This window comes from Pelodiscus sinensis, chromosome 2 (genome assembly GCF_052426305.1).
Source record: "Pelodiscus sinensis isolate ZL-2025 chromosome 2, ASM5242630v1, whole genome shotgun sequence".
NCBI classification, from domain to species: Eukaryota; Metazoa; Chordata; order Testudines; family Trionychidae; genus Pelodiscus; species Pelodiscus sinensis.
The window spans coordinates 37696826-37715703 of NC_143053.1; the positions used below are offsets into that span (position 1 = coordinate 37696826).

Consider the following 18878-nt stretch of genomic DNA (forward strand, 5'->3'; position numbering starts at 1 on the left):
ATTCCTCTTAATTTTTCTACCTGTCCCTCTCTCCCCTTATAAGTTTAGTTAACTGTTTTCACTTACTTAACTTAGTAAGAAAACATGCACCAAGCACCTTTCACTGCTGTTTCAAGGCATCTTAAAGATTGTTAAGAGTTCTTTTCTGTGATGATTGGGAGACATCTCCACTTGATGTGAATAACAGTCATCATTTTGAGAGCATGATGTGACCGCACACCACTATCCTACCGTCACTTCAGCACAAGAATCTTGATCAAGGATAGGCAGCACTAACCAGCACAAATCTCCAAACCGCCATTTAAACTAGCATAGGAAGAGTTAGTCTGGACCATTTTCCTCACACATTTGAGATCTGACAACTGAAGTCAACGTTCTCCCATTGATTTCAATGAATGCTAAAAAAATCAGGCCTGTGTTTCAAACTCCAAAAAAGACTTTTTACTAGAAATAAAATTCTGAGAAATGCCAGTTTACTTTCACCTTTTAGGTTGTCAGGCTCCATATCTAACACTTTTTCACAATCCTGAAAAGCATTGTGCCAGTTCTGAAGTTTGATTTCTGCTTGAGCTCTGTTGTTATATGCTGCCACAGTGGGCAATACTGATATGCTCCTGCAAAGGACAAGACAAAGTAAGCTGTATGCTAGAAAGAAAATAAGATTATATAAACTCTTTAATGAAGTCATCAAAATCAGTTTTAAATTATAAAGAGTTATAATAAAGTTAAAATAATGAAGCAAAGCAATTTCAATTTATCAATTTATTTAAAATCATGACAACATAGAACTGCACCAAAGCATGCTTTGTGCAGAAATGTTGCAGCACTTAAAACAATTTAGAGAACTTTGAGGCTTCTAGTCTTTTATTAAATCTTTCTTGTAAATTATGCCAATTAAAATAAAAATCTATTTTTTTCCATTTGAGGTGGTACAGCTGGGTAGATGGTATACAGGATAAAAAAAGTTGAAGTGCAGTATAAACTAATCAGGTTGTAATGATCTTTTCTATATAGCTGTGCACTAGATAGGACTGTAGCCATTTAAAATTACTCTCAATCCACTCAAACATATTTTAGTCAAATTTTAGAAATTTTAGAAACTTAAGTAAATAAAAATTGCCATACTAGGTCACACCAGAATTCCATTTAGCATATTATCCTGTCTCTGACAGTGGACAATGGCAAATGTTTGAGATGAAGGTGGAAAAAAAATAAAAAATAAACAAAACATTATGCTCAAATATGGAATAACTTGTTCACTGGGGAAGTTTCTTCTTGTTCCTACAAATTAGCAGTTGGCTCAGGCCCTCAAGAATGAGTGTTTATGTTTCTTTAAAAAAAACATCTTATCTAATGCTACCGTGAATGTTCTTGATATCCATATGTTACCCAAAAAATACATTAAACATTTAAGATTGCAAACAGAAGCACTCAAAAGATATAACATCAGAATTAAGTTTGCCTGTGCTTCCTCTTCTGTGCACGCATTATGATACCCTCTTTAATTAACCTCCCTGGGCACTCAATCATGAATTTAAAAGCAGCCATTCTTCTACAAAGGAATTTCACAAGCCAAATGCAGAGAGAGACAGAGACAGAGACAGAGACAGAGACAGAGACAGAGACAGAGACAGAGACAGAGAGAGAGACAGAGAGAGCAGAATTGACCTTAATATGCAAATCTGACAGTTTCCCTATGCCCGAACAAAGACATTGACTGGATGGCCCATTATAAAAACAAGCCTTCCTTACATTTGAACTTCCCATTGACGTCAAAAGCTAAGTATGGGACACTTCCAGCCCATTCAGTTAGCTTCATTAGCACCAGCACTACAACTGACAGGTATTAACTCTCCCTTCTTTTTCTGTTATAAATTCTGAGAGTCCTCCTTTTTTCTCCACTCAAACTGGGGTTGTGCACATGAAAATTCAAACAAAAAACAGGACTATGTAGCACTTTAAAGACTAACAAGATGGTTTATTAGGTGATGAGCTTTCGTGGGCCAGACCCACTACCTCAGATCAAATTGTGGAAGAAAATTGGCATGACCATATATACCAAAGGGATACAATCAAAAAAAGTGAACACATATGAAAAGGACAAATCAAATTTCAGAACAGAGGGGGGATGAGGGAGGGAGGTAAATGTCTGTGAGCTAATGATATTAGAGATGATAATTGGGGAAGCTATCTTTGTAATGGGTAAGATAATTAGCATCTTTGTTGAGACCTAGATTGTGTCCACCTGTGAAAATTTTGGTTATTGACTTGCCCAGACTCATACACAAACTCTGTGGCAGAGGCAAGGACAGAATCTAATTCTCAGAGTAACATTCAATTGCCTTAATCACAAGACTATCTTTTGTCTTCCTGCAATTGTGTGTCCTGTGTTGCACATCACCTCCGCATAATAAAATTCATTCTGCTCAGCGGAGGAAAAAGTTATTGGAACACTAGTGCCTCAGGAGTCTCCTCTAGTATTGAATAACCTAAACAGTTGTGTGTCATCTGCAGATATTGTTACCTCACCTTTCACTCATTTTTCCTGGTCGCTTATACATTCATTAATCAATATGCAGAATTTTGACATAGCTCAATGAGAAATTTTTTGCCATTTTTGTAAGTTGCCCATTTGTTCCTTCAACAAGAAAGATCCTGAGCTATATTGATATATACATAATATTAACAACCATTAATTAAAGAATGGTTCAAATTGCATTAACTCACCGAGTGTAATATGTCACTGCTTCTTTATAATCCCCAGTGGCAAAAGCTTCATTACCTTTTTCTTTTTCACGATTAGCAATAATTTTTTTTTCTTTCTTAGTCATACCTAGAACATAATCTTTAGATATAAAAATAGCTAACTATTAACAGAAGCAAAATATAACATTTTAACATACAAGTATTTTTATTTAATTATATTGTACAAATTGGTTTCAGAAGTCATAAAAGGACTGGACTAAAAGACAATCTTTCTATTAAAACATGATCCATATTATAAAATTTTTTTGGAAACTCCCGAAATAAAAAAGAAGGAAACTGTCAGAACTCTTATATTTCGGAATAAAAGATTTTATGTTGCTATTTTGTATTCATCAACAAAGACGAGATTTTTCCCAACTCTTCTCAGTGGAAAATTTGCACTGAAATTTTCTAGGATCAACAGAATCCAAGGGCAGTGAAAACTGGGTGTGCTTTAGAAAGGTAATACTTGAAAAATCTGTGCCTCTTGGCAGCATTTGGAATAGGACTTCAGATCCTTGCCATCCCTCCATACCAACAAGTTGCCTATACTATAGATTAAATAAATAAGTGAAGTGAGTATCTGGACATCCAACAAGAAATTCTCTCTCTATAGATACACACACATTACTAGAAGCCTACCAGGCATGGGCTGTGAATGGCTCAGGACATCAGGGACCACACAGCCCGCCTGCCAGCTTCTCCCCAGGATTAGCCCAGAGTGGTGGGAGCCTGCTGTCTGCCCACCAGCTTCTCCCTGTGAGAAGCAGGGGGGACTGTGCAGCCCACCTTCTGGCTTCTCCGTGCGGCCATCCTGAGGTGGGTGAGGAGGAGGTGTCACACAGATCACCTGCCAGATACTCCCTGGGTTGGCAAGGGGAAATCAGTCCTGAAATTATACTTTTCGTCAGCATCCCCAACTCCAATTTAATAAGCTTATATTTAAAGCAAACATTTTTCTATATGCATTATTAGAAGGCATATTAAATTTTCTGCAAAATGAACCTTTTCTGGGATGACTTAGGATATGTTTTACTTTTATTTTCTGTGATGGCTGGGGAAAAAAACCAAGGAAGAGATACAGTATATAACAAAAGCACATTTTCCCTCTATAATATTTCTTCAGTTTGTATGAACATTCTCCTGAGCAATGTTAATTCGGTATCTAATAAAAGAAAAGACAATTTTGATATTAAGTCACATTTTACCTGCTGTGTCTATTTCCTTTTCAACTACAGGTAAATCTGAACTAATATTGCAACATGTTTTTGAATTATTTTCTTCATTGCCCTCATCAACTTTTGAACACTCCTTTTCCACATCAAACCTTAAAGAAAAAAATATAAACCTATATTACATATGCACACAATAAAATGCACGTAACGATATATGTCAGTTCAGATATAAACTAAATCGTGTACAAAGACTTTGTCAGTCTGTTCAACAATCAAAAATTATTCAGCAGAAACACACAATTTTAAAAACAATTTATATTTCCTTTGTGTGTGTGTTCCTCTTTCATGCTGTCCACTCCAAAATACTCTTCAAAGTCAGTGTGGCATTCTAAGAATCAGGCAAAATTCAATAGACTGTTTTAAAGGGCTGAACCTAACAGTTAATGAGCATTTATAATTCTCACTGAAGACAACTGGGGTTGCAGGTACTCTGCACTTCTCAAGAACAGTCTGAAAGTGATTAAATATTGCAAATGGAAGACCAAAGGGAAAACAGTATTTTAGCCACCACTTCACAGCTGCTATCAAGGTGTTTTTTCTAAAGACCTTTCACTAATTAATTGCAAGTAAATGTTACAGTTGTAACACAATCCATCAAAAGAAATGTATTCTGAACCAAGTGATCCACTACTTGTAAACAATAAAGACCTAATTAAAGCTGAGCATGAAACAATCTCAGCATCTAGCAAAAATTTTCAAGATTTAAAAAAATTATTCCTGTCCCAAATCATGATAAAAAGATCAGTTTTGCAAATTTTTGTACCAAAAATAAAAAAAATGATATCAGGTCAATCAAATGTTCCATTTTGACTTTGACCTTATACAAAAAGTTTACCTTAAATTTACTTAAATTTCAACCTGGAAAATGGAACTTTTGAAATTTAAAACATGTTAAAATAAGATTTTGACTATTAGAGTTTATTATTTTCCAAATGTTTTCATAATGGGAAATGCATCAGAAATTCTTTCGCATGAACACTTTCAGTTTCTACAGATTTTTCTGACCAAAAAAAGTATTGTTGAAAAATGTTCAACCAGCTATAGTTTTAATTATTTTCTGAAGGCAGAACAGATAAGTAAAACTGCAAAAATTATAAGAGATATAACACTGAAGTATTATAATACATCTTTTTTTTTCACAGAAGTAAAGGTAAGAACAGCTTTCTAGTGTGTTGGTCAACAAAGAAAAACAAAAATACTTACTCCATTTATTCTTTTGCACTTGTAACCTGGGACAGGTTATTTGAAAATTAAATTGATTATTAAATCAGTCTGCACAAATGCCACTGATTAGAGGGCTCATGACAAAAAAAGTAAATTTCTGTCAAAATTATTCTGGCAACATATTTTTCTAGAACGTGTAAAAATCTATGCTCTGTTTTTGTAAATATTTATGCACTTAAATACATTTTATAACATCAGAAACTTATACAATAGCAAAATACCTATAAGTAAGGTTGTGATTTAGTCATGGAGATTGCGGAGTCACAGAATTGTGACTTCCATGGTCTCCATGACTTCAGCCTGTGGTGGTCAGGAGCTGCAGGGTCCCTTGCTACTCACTAGACAAGAAGCTGTGGGGTACCCCTGCTGCTCCAAGTTGCCACCGCCGGCAAGGTTATCTCCACAGCTCCCTACCACTATGAGTGGAGCAGCAGGGGATCTCTGACCTCTCTGCCACTGACAGCAGTGAGAAACCCCCAGTTCCTGGAGGGTGGCAGTGAGAAACCTCTGAGCTCCCTGCTGCCAAGATTGGCAGTGGAACCCTGAGCTTCTAGATACTGCAGGTCATTGAGGATGGCAGACAGCTCTGGGCTGCTGTGAATAAACCCAAAGCTTCTGTCCACATACGAGTTGCAGGGAACCTCCAAGCTTCCACCTCCCATAGGCAGCAGGGGACACCCTGAGCTGCAGGCCGTAGGGGTAGCCTCTCCAGCTACCACAAGCAGCTTCTCATCCCTACAGCTGTCCCGTGTAAAGCAGATCCCCATTTTGACAGGGATTTTTTAGTAAAATTTAGGGACAGGTTTTGACTTCCATTAGTTTTTCTATTTTTCTTGTGACTTGTCCCTAACTTTTATTAAAAATATCTATGACAAAATCTTAACCATACCTATAAAGACCTCTGATTGTGTGAGGACAAACTGTTGTGCCTGCACCAAGCCCACGCCCACGAAGTTAATGGAGCTCTGCACAGGAGCAGGAATCCACGAAGCACCAAAAGCATGCATACACACACACACACACACACACACACACACACACACACCCCAATTTAGGAACATAAAATGAATACTGTTTGGTTTTTAAAGTTAGGGTAAAAAAAAAAAATCACATTTTAAATGTCCTTCCTTGTTCTATTACTGTCTCATTAGACTTTAAAGTCTTAAGATGTTTAAAAATGAATTTAAACAATTAAATTACAATGAAAGTTTTGTTATCCGGCACTCTGTTAACCGGAAAAGAGCCCTGGCCCCAGTCATAAAACCACTGCATCTTCGGCACACACATGTCTCCTGCCTGCCCAGCCAGCTGTTGCGGAGCTTCTGACAGCCAGCACTGCTGGCTGACATCATCAGCATGTGCCTCCTTCCCCCTCAGCCTGCCTTGACCTGCTGGGAGCCAGATTTGATAGTAGGAGATGGAGGCAGAGCAATAAGCTTTGTTATCTGGGACATTTGATTAACAAGCAACCTCCTTCACATGAGGGCCAGATGGTAAAGCTTTCATTGCATTTATTATTTATGTTGTCTGTTTACATATTCTATTGGTATGCAGCTTCTAACTTACAGCAAGGTCAGGGTTTGTTTATGCCAGGAAAATGGGATGTGCCTGGAATTTGATTACAGGCAGTCCCCGGGTTACGTACAAGATAGGGACTGTAGGTTTGTTCTTAAGTTGAATTTGTATGTAAGTCGGAACTGGTACATATTGTAGGGGAAACTCTAGCCAAACATTTTTTTTAGTTTTGGATAGCATAGGGAAAGGTTAACTCCCCTCTAATGTTTGTTTTGCTGTCTGTTCCCCTGTTCAGAAGATTTCACATCTATTTCTGTCCCTGTGACAAACTCAGGACTAAAAGAGTAACTCATCAAATACCAAACAGCTCTGCACCATGCTTTGAGCTAATAGCTTTATTTCCACACACCACCCAGGGTTCTAGGAGGAGGGTCCTTTTTTTGCTATCACAATGAGGCCAGCACTTTGTTTGTTTTGGTGGAGTCTTTGTTTGCCCAGGGAGCCCAGCATGTATAGGGGGAGGAGGGGCGGAGAGGCTGCTTTTGTCTGCTGTTCGGCAGCCTGTTGCTCAGGGGAGGGGGCAGCCTGTTGCTGGCAGGGGGAGAGGGGGGAGGCGTGCAGGATGCGAGGCCGCGGGGGGGGGGCAGCGGGCGTGGGGAGGCACTTTTCCTCTGCCCGGCAGCTCTGCGGGATCCCTGTCCCTGTGGCCAGCTGCTGCAGGCAGAGGCCAGTTGGAGCCGGCCGAAGAGGAGGAGGAGGTGGATTCTAGGACCCAGGTGAGCGAGCCCCGGGGACGCTGCTGCGCTCCGGGAGCCCGGCATGTATAGAGGGGAGGAGGGGCAGAGAGGCTGCTTTTGTCTGTTCGGCAGCCTGTTGCTCAGGGGAGGGGGCAGCCTGTTGCTGGCAGGGGGGTGGGGGGGGCAGCGGGCGTGGGGAGGCACTTTTCCTCTGCCCGGCAGCTCTGCGGGATCCCAGTCGGAGCCGGCCCGAGGAGGAGGAGGATCCTAGGACCCAGGTGAGCGAGCCCCGGGAATTCTGCTGCGCATGTGCGGGAGTTGCCTCACCCCGTTCGTATCTAGGGATCCCACGTAAGTCGGATCCACGTAAGTCGGGGACTGCCTGTATTTTCTATAACATGGAAAGGGAGGGGGATGATCGAAGGGACAGCTATACTGCAGTATAGCCATTGGGGCAGCGAGTGTGGGGAACAGCTATACCGTAGAGAGACCACAGGAGACAGCTGCATGAGGAAGAGAGTGACCGGCTGGGGCTCACCATCTTGCCAGCCAGCAGCCCAGGTAAATAAGTGGTCCTCCTACCCCAAACCCATTCCCCTGGCCTTTGGCTGCAGTGCCGGACAGTGGAAGGGGGGAAAGCCCTACCGGCCCCACTGCTGCACCCAAGCCAAAGCGCCACCAGAACCAGGCAGCAAAGCCCCAGCTCCCACTCGTTGAGGAGCCATAGCCTGCCCTCAACCCAGCCTGGGCAACTCCCTTCCCCACCATTTGGACCAGTTCCTGGGAGTGCTGGCCTATGTTTCCCAGTCCTCCTCTGGTCCCCAGGGAGAAGCCAGTGGGCAGAGTTCACAGACCCCTCCCTCACACCCTGGGCATTCCCCAGGGAGAAACCAACAGTCATCTTCACCCCCTGCCCTGAGCTCTCCCTCCTCCTCACCCCCTGACTTGAGCTCCTCATCATCTCCCAATCCTGACTCCTGCACTCCCCACATCCCGAGCCCCCTGTCCTAAGCTGCTCCTCAACCCCCACCCTTACTCCTGCAGTCCTCACACCACCAGCCCCCTGCCCTGAAGGACTGGGGCAACACTGGGTAAGTCTTCTAGAATAAAAAACAAGTCTCACCTGTATTTTTATAATTTCATGAAATATTAATTTTAGGTGAAACATGTTTTTTTTTAAATCAAAATTAATTGGTCCATATTACCTAGTAGTATTCTACTATAAAAATAAAGTTACAAATTTCAATACAAAATTAAAAGAATGATTTAACATACTTGTCCCATTCCCTGTAATCTCGTGGTATATTTTTCTTCTTTCTTTGTTTATATTCTTTGTTCTAAAAAGAAAAGAAAGAGGCTGAGAATTCATTATTTACCAAATTACTTGATTGTTAGCTTCTCTTTTTGTTCCCCTAGATCAGTGGTTCTCAACTGGTTTCAGTTCATGGACCACCTCCAGCACATGCAGCACAAGACGAACGACACAGCAACCGCTCAGCATGACGGCAGCAGCTACACTGACGCTCAGAGCCTCAGACGGAAGTTACACCACGCAGTTGCATCCTAGGTGATGGCTATGGATGATGCGCCGCATGCTTGTGAACACGACGTAAAACAGCCTAATGGCAGCACCTGCTCACACCATGTGACTTTGGACAATGTTCCTGTGGACCACAGAAAAAGTCACCATGAACCACAAGTGGTCCATGGACCACCAGCTGAGAACCACAGCCCTAGTTAGTATCTGGGGTCAACAGTATTCATGACTGGTCTCCAGCCTGTAGCTATTTTCAAAAATTCACTAGTTTTCAAGCCTTTCCTAGTTTTGACTTTTAAGGAAAATCTATTAGGTGCTTCATATGTATGTTTACAACACTACATACTCACTCATATCAATTAGCAGGGTTTTTTTCAACCTGAAAGTCCTACATTTAAAACAAAAGGACAAATCACAGGGCGAAACCCAAAGTAAGGAAGCTTAGTGAGATTTCACTTACACAGTTATCCTCATATTGTTTCAGCATGTGAAGATGGAAACAGGGCTTAACTTTTGGGTTCATTCCACAAAAGGGTAAGAGCCCTCAATAGAAAGACTCCCGTGCTCTTGGGAACCTAACATCCACATCCACAATTGCTGCCTCAATAGAACCACAATATCAAGGACACCTCAGCTCTGATACCTCAAAACCTGACCTCCTATAACTTTCTTCTGGTAATTGCACTATACATAGGTAAAACTATTCAAAATCACCCTCCTATATATATCCTGCTTGAAATGCACAAGAAATAGATTTCTTTCCCATAACATTTTTTGAAATTTTAGGAATTTTCCCTTTCTGCATTAGAACAAATCTGAGACCTTTCAAAGTTTCCCACAACAAAATATAGAGAGAATCATAAAACTGGAAGGAACCTCAAGAGGTCATCAAGTCCAGAGACCCACACCACAACAGACAAATAGCTAACAAACTTAAGTACCTGCCCTGAAACAAGCAGAGCACAGACTTAATTAAACATAGATTTCCTATATCGCAGGTCTGTACCCTAGTCACAGGACTACTCTGGGGTGAAGGCTAATCAGTTTCATCTCAGTCTGTGTCTCAAGTTTTGATCAGAAATTCCATCTTCAACCTGAAAAGTCTTCCCTACTAAAGTGGCTTCAAAATTAGAGATGTGAATAGTTAATCATTACCCAGGAGTAACCTCCTGCCTGCAGCCTACCCCCACCCTCCTGCCTGCCACTTCTATCCCCGTGCGAGGCTGCCAACTCCCACCCCTCAAACCTGTGCGAGCTGGGAGCCAGTTCCCACACCCCAGTACAACTCCCAGCCCACATGGCCAGGGAACCAACAGCCCAGTGTGTGGTCAGAAGCAGCAGGACTGGAGCAGCCCCATTGCTTGCTCCCGTTTAATCAGTTAACTGGTTAAACATTAAGTTTGACCAGTTAACTAATTAAATGGAATTTTACATCACTACTAAAAATTGATTTGTTTCCAAGAAAGTTTCCTTTTAATAAACTTTGTAAGGAAAAAGTACTTGTGAACCTGTTGTGAGGATCTGTTAAGTAAATCTTACTATTATAATCTTACTATTATATATACTATTATATCAGGAAGATAGCTGTTTCTTAAAAAGCACTGGAAATAACTCAGAGTATAAAATATATAGGTGGAGTACTGTATTCAATAGGTAGTTTTGGTTTAATTTTGGTCATTTATGTGACAGGTTAGATCACAAAAATCCCCTGGGGCATCCTGCCCAGAGCAGCCCCTATAAGCAGCGGAGGAAGGGAGGGTGCAGGAAGGAGCTGATTTGACTGGGCTGTAGCAGTCCCTCCGCCAATCAGTTAACCAGTTAAACTATGTTTATGTGGTTAGCCAATTAAATGGGCTTTTACATCCCTAGTGCTAATCAAGCACTAATGCCAGCCTTCCTGACCTCTATGTCTCCACACTAACTCCTGGGCCAAAATCTCTGGTCTCCTCCAGCCAAGGCAGAGAGTTGGGGTTACTGCTCCCCTGCAGAGCAACTCAAACACTGAACCCCATCAGCTCTGGTAGGACTCAACTATAAGATCTTTGACAACACCCAGGAAATCAACTCCCAAAAGGGTACTAAACCCCAAATAAATCCATCTTACTCTGTGTAAGTTTTATACAGAGAAAGTTCATGAAGATGTTCAGCCCCTTTATCAATGAAAGAGAAATATGCACAGTGATTGCTCCTCCCAAATAAGAATTACTTACACTGGGCTTGATAATAAACAATCGTGTTTTTATTAAGTATAAAAAATAGGATTTAAGTGATTGTACATGAAAACAAGCAGATCAAAGTAAATTACTAAGCTAAAATAAACAAAACACACCAGCTAATTCTAATATACTAAGACACTTGTTACATGGAAAGTCTTGCCCTAAACAATTGTTCTTATCTCAGGTCAGAATTGATCTTTTTTTACCTGGGCCATACAGCTTTGCCTTCACTCTTTCGCTATAGTTTTTTGTTTTTGTTTCCAGGTTTCTTCATGTGTATCCTCTTAGGGTAGGGAGGCAATTCCAAAAGCCAGCCGAAGACAAAGACCTGATTGCTTTCCATTCCTTAATCAGACTTTCCCCCAGAACGGGAACCCTTTGGTCAGTCTTCCCATTCCCATGGGAAAGTATCAGACTCAAGATGGATTCCACTACCAGGTGGTATGATCACATATCTTTCTAGGATCAGTTTGGGCTTACAGTAAAAATAAAACCATTCATGGGCCTTTGGTTTAAGTATGAGCTGTTAAATTCCCAAATTATTACTAATAGCCCTCATTAGCACATACAGAATTAAACACAAATGAATGTTTCATATTTCTAACTTCACATAAAAAATGCTACCTGCACAAAAATAGGATATACAGATTCAGCAGACTGTAACTTTAAAAATGATGTGTTATATGATCTGTTTTGCATAAAGCTTCTTCAAGTTATGCATATTCATAAGACAATTTTCATAAAGCATGGGGGGCCCTGTAACAACTTACCTTTCAAGAACTGTTAAGGGAGGCAGGAGAGGGTACTGGCTCCCCAAAGTGCAAGCTTCAGGCACCACTGGGGATGGGTGAGCTCATTTCTGCCATCCATTTGGCCCTGTTCCATCTTTAGGTCCCACCACACCACCTAGGGCTCCCCAGTGGATAATGGAGGTACAGCCCCTAGCAATACCCCTCCCTGTATCTTGAGCTACACTCCTCCTAGTACACAGCCCCTAGCAACCCTCTCATTGCCTCCTGAGCAGTTTTCAGACTTTTTGAGCTGACTCTTCTGCTTTCAATTATAATTTTTGGGTCCCTGAGACCCAGACAGGCTGGGTGGCCTGCCAAGGCGAGTCAGGGGATGGCAATGGTGCTCTCTTTGGACCTCAGCATACAAAGCTAGCCTGAGCTCCATTAGGCCGTCTCCCCACCAAAACCAGAAACCATGCCTAGTCTTTCTAGGGAGCATATACTAAGCTCATCATTATACAGTTGATTACAACAAATAGTCAAGAAAGGCTCAAATTAACACACTACTTATGTTTAAAGGTACACCTATATCATAGAAATAACAATTTAAAATGAATTTGTTACACATTTTTAAGAAAAGAGATACCTGGCCATCATGAAGGCAGCTATTTGAACCACGAATTGCTGGCAAATTGTCTAGTCTCTCATGAAGTGTTTCTGTTATAGGAAATTGTATTTTATAATCTTCTTCCTTCATTTCTGTTACCCAGCTCTGAAAAGAAACAGACAATATCACTATACTTCAAAACAGTGAATGCAGACCTCTCAATGGTCTAATATACTGCCCTGTATATACCCAAATCAAGGAATGACTTGGATGGATTTCAGGTCTAGCACTTCTCTGTTGGTGTGATAGTCATCATAAGCCGTGCTTTTGGAGAGTAGTAGCAGGAACAGGTTTTTTTTAAAAATATATTGTTTACAAGAGCTAAGAGAATCATCTTTGGGGAAAATAGTAATAATTAAACAAAACCAGAAACCATGTAAATGTGATTAGGATACAGACTAATATGCATATGACTTGTCACCAAAAAAATCCAATAGTATCACAAAACATCTACCCATACATACTATTGTAAGGAATCGCTTTCCAAGCGATTTCTCACCATGTTAAATCTCAAAATGTTGTAAAATCTCTAACCAAAAAGAGAAGACCTCAAAGGGGTCACAATATGAAACTCAAAACATTCTAAAAGCATTTGATACATCTTAGGCTGAACCCCAGTATGACTCAGTAAGTGGCAAACTTAATTCCAGGCCAGAAAAATCACATTCATATTTCACATTATGACTTAGACTTGCATCCAGTTTTGACTTCGGAGGTGTCACACTACTGTGTAAGAACTGTTGTCCTTACAATGAAGTATTCAATCTAAAGGCTCTTCTACCTAGCTACATATGGAATTCTTCAGTTCCTGTCCTAAAATGTGATGCCGTGCTGCTGTGCCACAACACAATCAGAAACTACATTTTTTTTCACTTGATAGTGGGATGTTTCCCTCCATGTAGCTTGTAAATGCTTTCTGACTCTTCAAATCAAAGATGATATATAAATGTGTCATCATTTGTTGTGGCTGTTCTGATAGAAATTAAAGATTCAGGGGTCCTATTCAAATAAAAATAAAAATTAAGGGTGTTCTAGTCAATATTTTCTAACTTAGTTAAACAGGTTTTACTGTGCAAGGGCAAATGAACTATTAGCAACTGTAAATTGCTGCATTAATTGATATGTAACCAGTCTCAGAACAACAGTGACATCAAATTCTAATTAGGTTTACTCAAAAAAATCAGAGCACTAATTAATTAATAACTTTAATATATATTTACATCGCCATACCATATATACTTTACCTTCATTTCATCATTAATTTTTTCCCATTCTTCAGCTGTAAAATCAGACACAGAGGCTGGAGGTTTATCTTTTCGCAGGGCTCTACTCCCCGGAGCTAAACATTCAATGCGTTTTTCACAGAATAATGTAAGATCAGGGTAATATCCTTCCTCACCAGATCTTAAAAGGTAAACAAGACAATTTAAAGGTGACGAAAAACCAATAAACAATATTGCATTCTCCTCTAATTTTATATATGAGATAGAGTAGTCACTATTGTGGTCTCTTTTACTTCCTAGGGTACGTCTAGACTATAGGCTTTTGTCGACAGATACTGTCAACAAAGCCTCTGTCGACAAAGAGCGTCTAGACTACAGCCCGTTCTATTGACAAAGCAAGCCGCTTTTTTGACAGAGAGTCTAGACGCTCTCTTTTTAAAAAGCAGTGTGGATGTAATAGCGCCTTTTGTTGACAGAACTCTGTCAACAAAAGGCATTATTCCTCGTAGAATGAGGTTTACTGCCGTTGACAAAACTGCCACGCTCTGTTGACTTACTGTCGACAGAACTTGGCGGTAGTGTAGACACAGGTAGTTTTGGTGACAAAAGTCCACTTTTGTCGACAAAACCCTATAGTCTAGACACACCCCTAGTGATTGAAAATTGTTATTACCATTTTACAATAGTTTGATGACAACTGTAAAATGAGCTGGCAGCCTTGGTCCAGTGTCTAATGAGCAAATGTTCACATTACAAAAACCATTGCAATTAGTATTAACTGCAAATATTTTTAGTGGACACACATGGCTACATAAACCACGCATATATAACTATTGTTGTCACTCTCACCAAAAATTGCAAGAATTAAATCAGCACGCTTTCTGAAATAATCACACCTCTTCACAGGTCCTTCCTTGCCACAAATAAGGTACAATAGTGGTAGAATCAGAAGACTTTTCTGCTACTCAAGCTGTACCCTTTCTGAAGATTTAACATAGAATTTCTATTTCCAAGGTTGTCAAATAATGAACCTTTCACAAGCATTAATGACTCATTAATTTTAATTTAGAGATTTAACTTATGTTAAGACACCAACACTTTTAAGATAAGTCAAGTACTGAGCCCAATCCCTTCAATCTTACCAACAGATAAACTATTAGCTAAAAACAAAGCAAAAAAGCAGTAATATAAATATTAATGAAGATAGAATTTTAAATGTTTACCTCAATATCCTGAGAATTTTTTCCAGGTGTTTAACATCTGAGCACTTTTCAATGAACTTGTAATCAAAATGATTAATAGGAATTTGATATGTTTTTGTTGTTCCCTGGTCCCACAAAGATGAAACTGGCTGGTCACTCATTTCTAAAATATTTAAAGAATCAGCCTAATTATTCTGATACCTGAAGTGGTACTCAGATACACTTTGATGCAATTCCAATGTTAGGAAATAGCCTTGCTGCTAATTCATATCTAATCCTTACATAGATGCATAGTCCCGCTAACATGATGAATAAGTTGCCATCTTGAAGTCCTTGTCTTGCAAACTGTTCCACCTGTTGAGAGTCCCACTAACTTCACTGGGGGTCTGAGTGGACATAAGGATCTCAGCTTGCAGGACTGAGATCCAAGATTGTAAACTCTTTTGAGCAAAACTAGTCTCTTCTATTGTAACCACAAAGTGCTACACACACAGATAGCATTACAGAAATAATCAACAATTATAACAATGCAAGCAAAAATTAGAAATATCATATATTAAATATTCAAGTTTCACCTTTGCAAAACCTTTTGGCTTCTGTTCCTCTCATGCAGGGTAATATGTCTTTTAAATGAATATTGCTATTTTATTCGGTCCCTCATAAAGAAAAGCACTGAGGAAAAATCATCTTAGAACAACTAACAAGTTGATGCAATTAATTTACCTTCCATGGACTTACGTGAGGATAACTCTGAGGAGCTTATGTGGGATCACCTCACATTTTTAAGTGGAGTTGCTGCTGAAAAACATCTACAGATGCTGTTAATTTGAATCTATATTGCTGTAATTCAGATATATATTTCTTGTGATATTTTTAAAAAATTCAGATGGCATGCTATTTTAATAGGAAATACTTAAATTATAAAATTTGGAAATTCCCAGTGGCAGATTAAGACTCACCAAACTAAGCACATATTATACAAAAAAGGCATTTCATACTTCCTTCACTAGCTCTTATCTTCCTCAAAATCCTATCTTCAACCTCCCCTTTGCCGTGATGCTTTCAAAACTCTTGACAAAGGTTAGGCACTGTGTACTAATACTACCACCTATCATGCTGACCGATGTTGTGTCAAGGTTTCCTGATACTCCTCATCAATCTAAGGAGAACTGCAGAAAGGGATCTAGGAGTCATAGTGGGCCACAAGCTAAATACAAGTCAACAGTGTGACGCTGTTGCAAAAAAAGCAAATATGATTCTGGGATGCATTAACAGGAATGTTGTGAGCAAGACATGAGAAGTCATTCTTCCGTTCGACTGCACTGATCAAGCCTCGATTGGAGTATCATGTCCAGTTCTTGGCACCACATTTCAAGAAAGATGTAGAGAAATTGGAGAAGGTCCAGAGAAGAGAAACTAGAATGGTTAAAGGTCTAGAGAACATGACCTATGAAGGAGGACTGAAAGAATTGGGCTTGTTTTGTTTGGAAAGGAGAAGACTGAAAGGGGGCATAATAGCAGTTTCCAGGTATCTAAAAGGGTGTCACAAGCAGGAGGGAGGAAAAATTGTTCTCCTTGGCCTCTGAGGATAGGCCAAGAAGCAATGGGCTTAAATTGAAGCAAGGGAGAGTTAGGCTGGACATTAGGAAAAACTTCCCGTCACGGTGGTTAAACACTGAAATAAATTGCCTAGGGAGGTTGTGGAATCTCCATCTCTGGAGATATTTAAAAGCAGGTGAGATGACATCTATCAGGGATGGTCTAGACCAGTGTTTCCCAATTGATGCTCTGCAGAACCCTGGGGTGCGGAGCAAAAGTAGGGGTTCTGCGAGGAGCCAGCACTCCCTCGCCCCCTCTGAAAGAGAGAGAGCCGGCTAGCCAACTTCTTAAAGAAACAGCACACTTGTTTCCCCTTCCTCCCTGGTGACACAGAGGCATAGCGAGGCGGGGGCAAAGGGGAACAGTTGCTCCTGGCCAGCATACTAGAGGGGTGCCGGACAGGGGTGACCCCATGTGACCCACAGCGGGGAGGGAAGCACTTTCCCTTCCCAAAGGAGCCGGCGCACACCGCCTGAACAGCAGCACCCAGCAACTTAGTTCCGTGGCCTTTCTGCATGGTGGGGGGGAGGGAGGTCAGGAGACCAGGGGCTGCGCAGCTCCGACTGTGCAGGCAGCACGCTCTGCCTTGGGACTCCCTGCACTCTCCCCACCGCAGGACGGCATCGCAGAAGTAAGTTGCTGGGGTGAAACAGCCCCTGCTGTTCAGGCAGCACGCATGCCAGCTGTTTGGGGAAGGGAAGTGCAGTTGCACACTTCCGGAACCCAGAGTTGCAAGATTGCCAGGTACTGGTCCCAGCTGCCCCTGTCCCCTGCCCAGACCCCCCTCCAGGAGTACCCTGACCACTTCCCTCACCAACACTGTCCCCAGCACCCAGCAGCACCCTGTCTCTGGCCCCAGCACCCCCCTGTCTCTGGCCCCAGCACCCTGCCACCCACCCCAGGAACCTGGCTCCGGCCCCAGGAGCTTGCCACCTACCCCAGTGCCCAGCAGCACCCTAGCACTGGCCCCAGCACCTGCCACCCACCCCAGCATCTTGTCCCTGGCCCCAGCAGGCCAATAACATGAGATAATAATAATAAAAATAATAATAGTGTTTACTCTTCTTCTACACAGAGGGATGCATACAGCTTGACTAGTCAAAATTCATTCTAATGCACATGTATTTATGCAACCAGGTTTTGTTTTTACAATTGGACTTTTCTTAGTTTTACCCTTTATTGATTAAAGACAAAGGGCCGCATTCCTCTCCTTAAGCAGCATAGGGACAATGCCTGTCAGCGTAAGTGTCACCAAGAAACACCAGCAAAATTGAACTCAGACGTGTGTGTTTGGCAATTTTTGCACCGCTCTCACAACAAACGGAATAAACCCCGCAAAACTGCCTCCGCCCTCCCCTAGCAACTGTTTCTATGTACAGCATGGCTCCTGGAGAGTCCCAGCAGCATGGGCTAAGGACCAAGCCTCACCACCCAGCCAGGTCGTAACAGGGGAGGTAACAACACTGTAGTTTGGCCCCTTCCACAGAGCATGGGGCCGCTCCAGGAGTTAACCCTCCTCACGCCGCTCCTGCCATCGCCCCCTTTCGCACAGCGGGACCGCACGCAGGGCGCTACCTGCTGTGGGAGACGCCCCCGGCCCGGCCCCGAGGTGCAAGGGCTTCCCGAGTCTACTTACCGCACGGCGAGCGGTTATCCTATCAGCTCCCCTGGCCCAGGCACAACGGCGGGCGGAAGGGTCAGGAATCCCGCCGAGAGCGAGACACCGGCGCTGTAGCAGCCCAGCCCGCCCCGCTCTAGCTCTCGAGGGACGGCGACTGCGCCCCCACGCCTCACCTGCCCGCGGAGGGCTACGGGACTCAGGCGCCCAGCCGGAGCCTCCGGCGTCCACTCAGCGCATGCGCAAAGGTGGGGGGCGGTCAACGCTGCAGCGCTACCGTTGGAATCGCCGGGCTACACGAGCGCGCGCTCACACACGCCCCAAGCTAGAGCCTGGTCTAGGCCGGGCCGGCTTGTGCCCCCCCCTCCGAGAGCCGCTAGTGGCGGCAAGTTGCCCGGGACACGCTGCGCGAGGCGTGCCTGCTTGAGATGGGTAAACAACGAGAAGTCCTGGGGCACCTCCTAGACTAAGTTATTGGAGCAAAATCTTCCGTGGGCAAAGATACCTGCCTCTGGAATTTCCACTACAGGCATCTGACGAAGTGGGTCTTTGCACAGGAAAGCTTATGCTCCAATACATCTGTTAGTCCATAAGGTGCCACAGGACTTCTCGTTTAAGCAGATTCAGAC

At 42.1% G+C, this 18878-nt stretch overlaps 1 protein-coding gene across 18 annotated transcripts in view; it reads right to left on the reverse strand.

The window, feature by feature from the left end:
* SPAG1 (sperm associated antigen 1) overlaps positions 1–18567 on the reverse strand; it is a 96558-nt gene extending 77991 nt beyond the window's left edge. For 2 of the 18 annotated variants that reach the window (XR_016348697.1, XM_075920292.2), the window contains exons 1-9: positions 18268–18556; positions 15756–15841; positions 15054–15195; positions 13852–14011; positions 12587–12712; positions 8732–8793; positions 3954–4072; positions 2728–2833; positions 484–614 (exon numbers count right to left, since the gene is read on the reverse strand). Coding sequence is in view for 17 of the 18 variants with exons in the window: in XM_075920292.2 (XP_075776407.2) it covers positions 484–614; positions 2728–2833; positions 3954–4072; positions 8732–8793; positions 12587–12712; positions 13852–14011; positions 15054–15195; positions 15756–15762 (853 nt within the window). In the remaining variant the exon portion in view is untranslated. Of the gene's footprint in view, positions 1–483; positions 615–2727; positions 2834–3953; positions 4073–8731; positions 8794–12586; positions 12713–13851; positions 14012–15053; positions 15196–15314; positions 15387–15755; positions 15873–18267 lie in introns of those variants that run through there. The other 16 variants (XM_075920284.2, XM_075920287.2, XM_075920288.2 and 13 more) reach the window with 16 other exon arrangements.
* Positions 18568–18878: the final 311 nt, after the last annotated feature.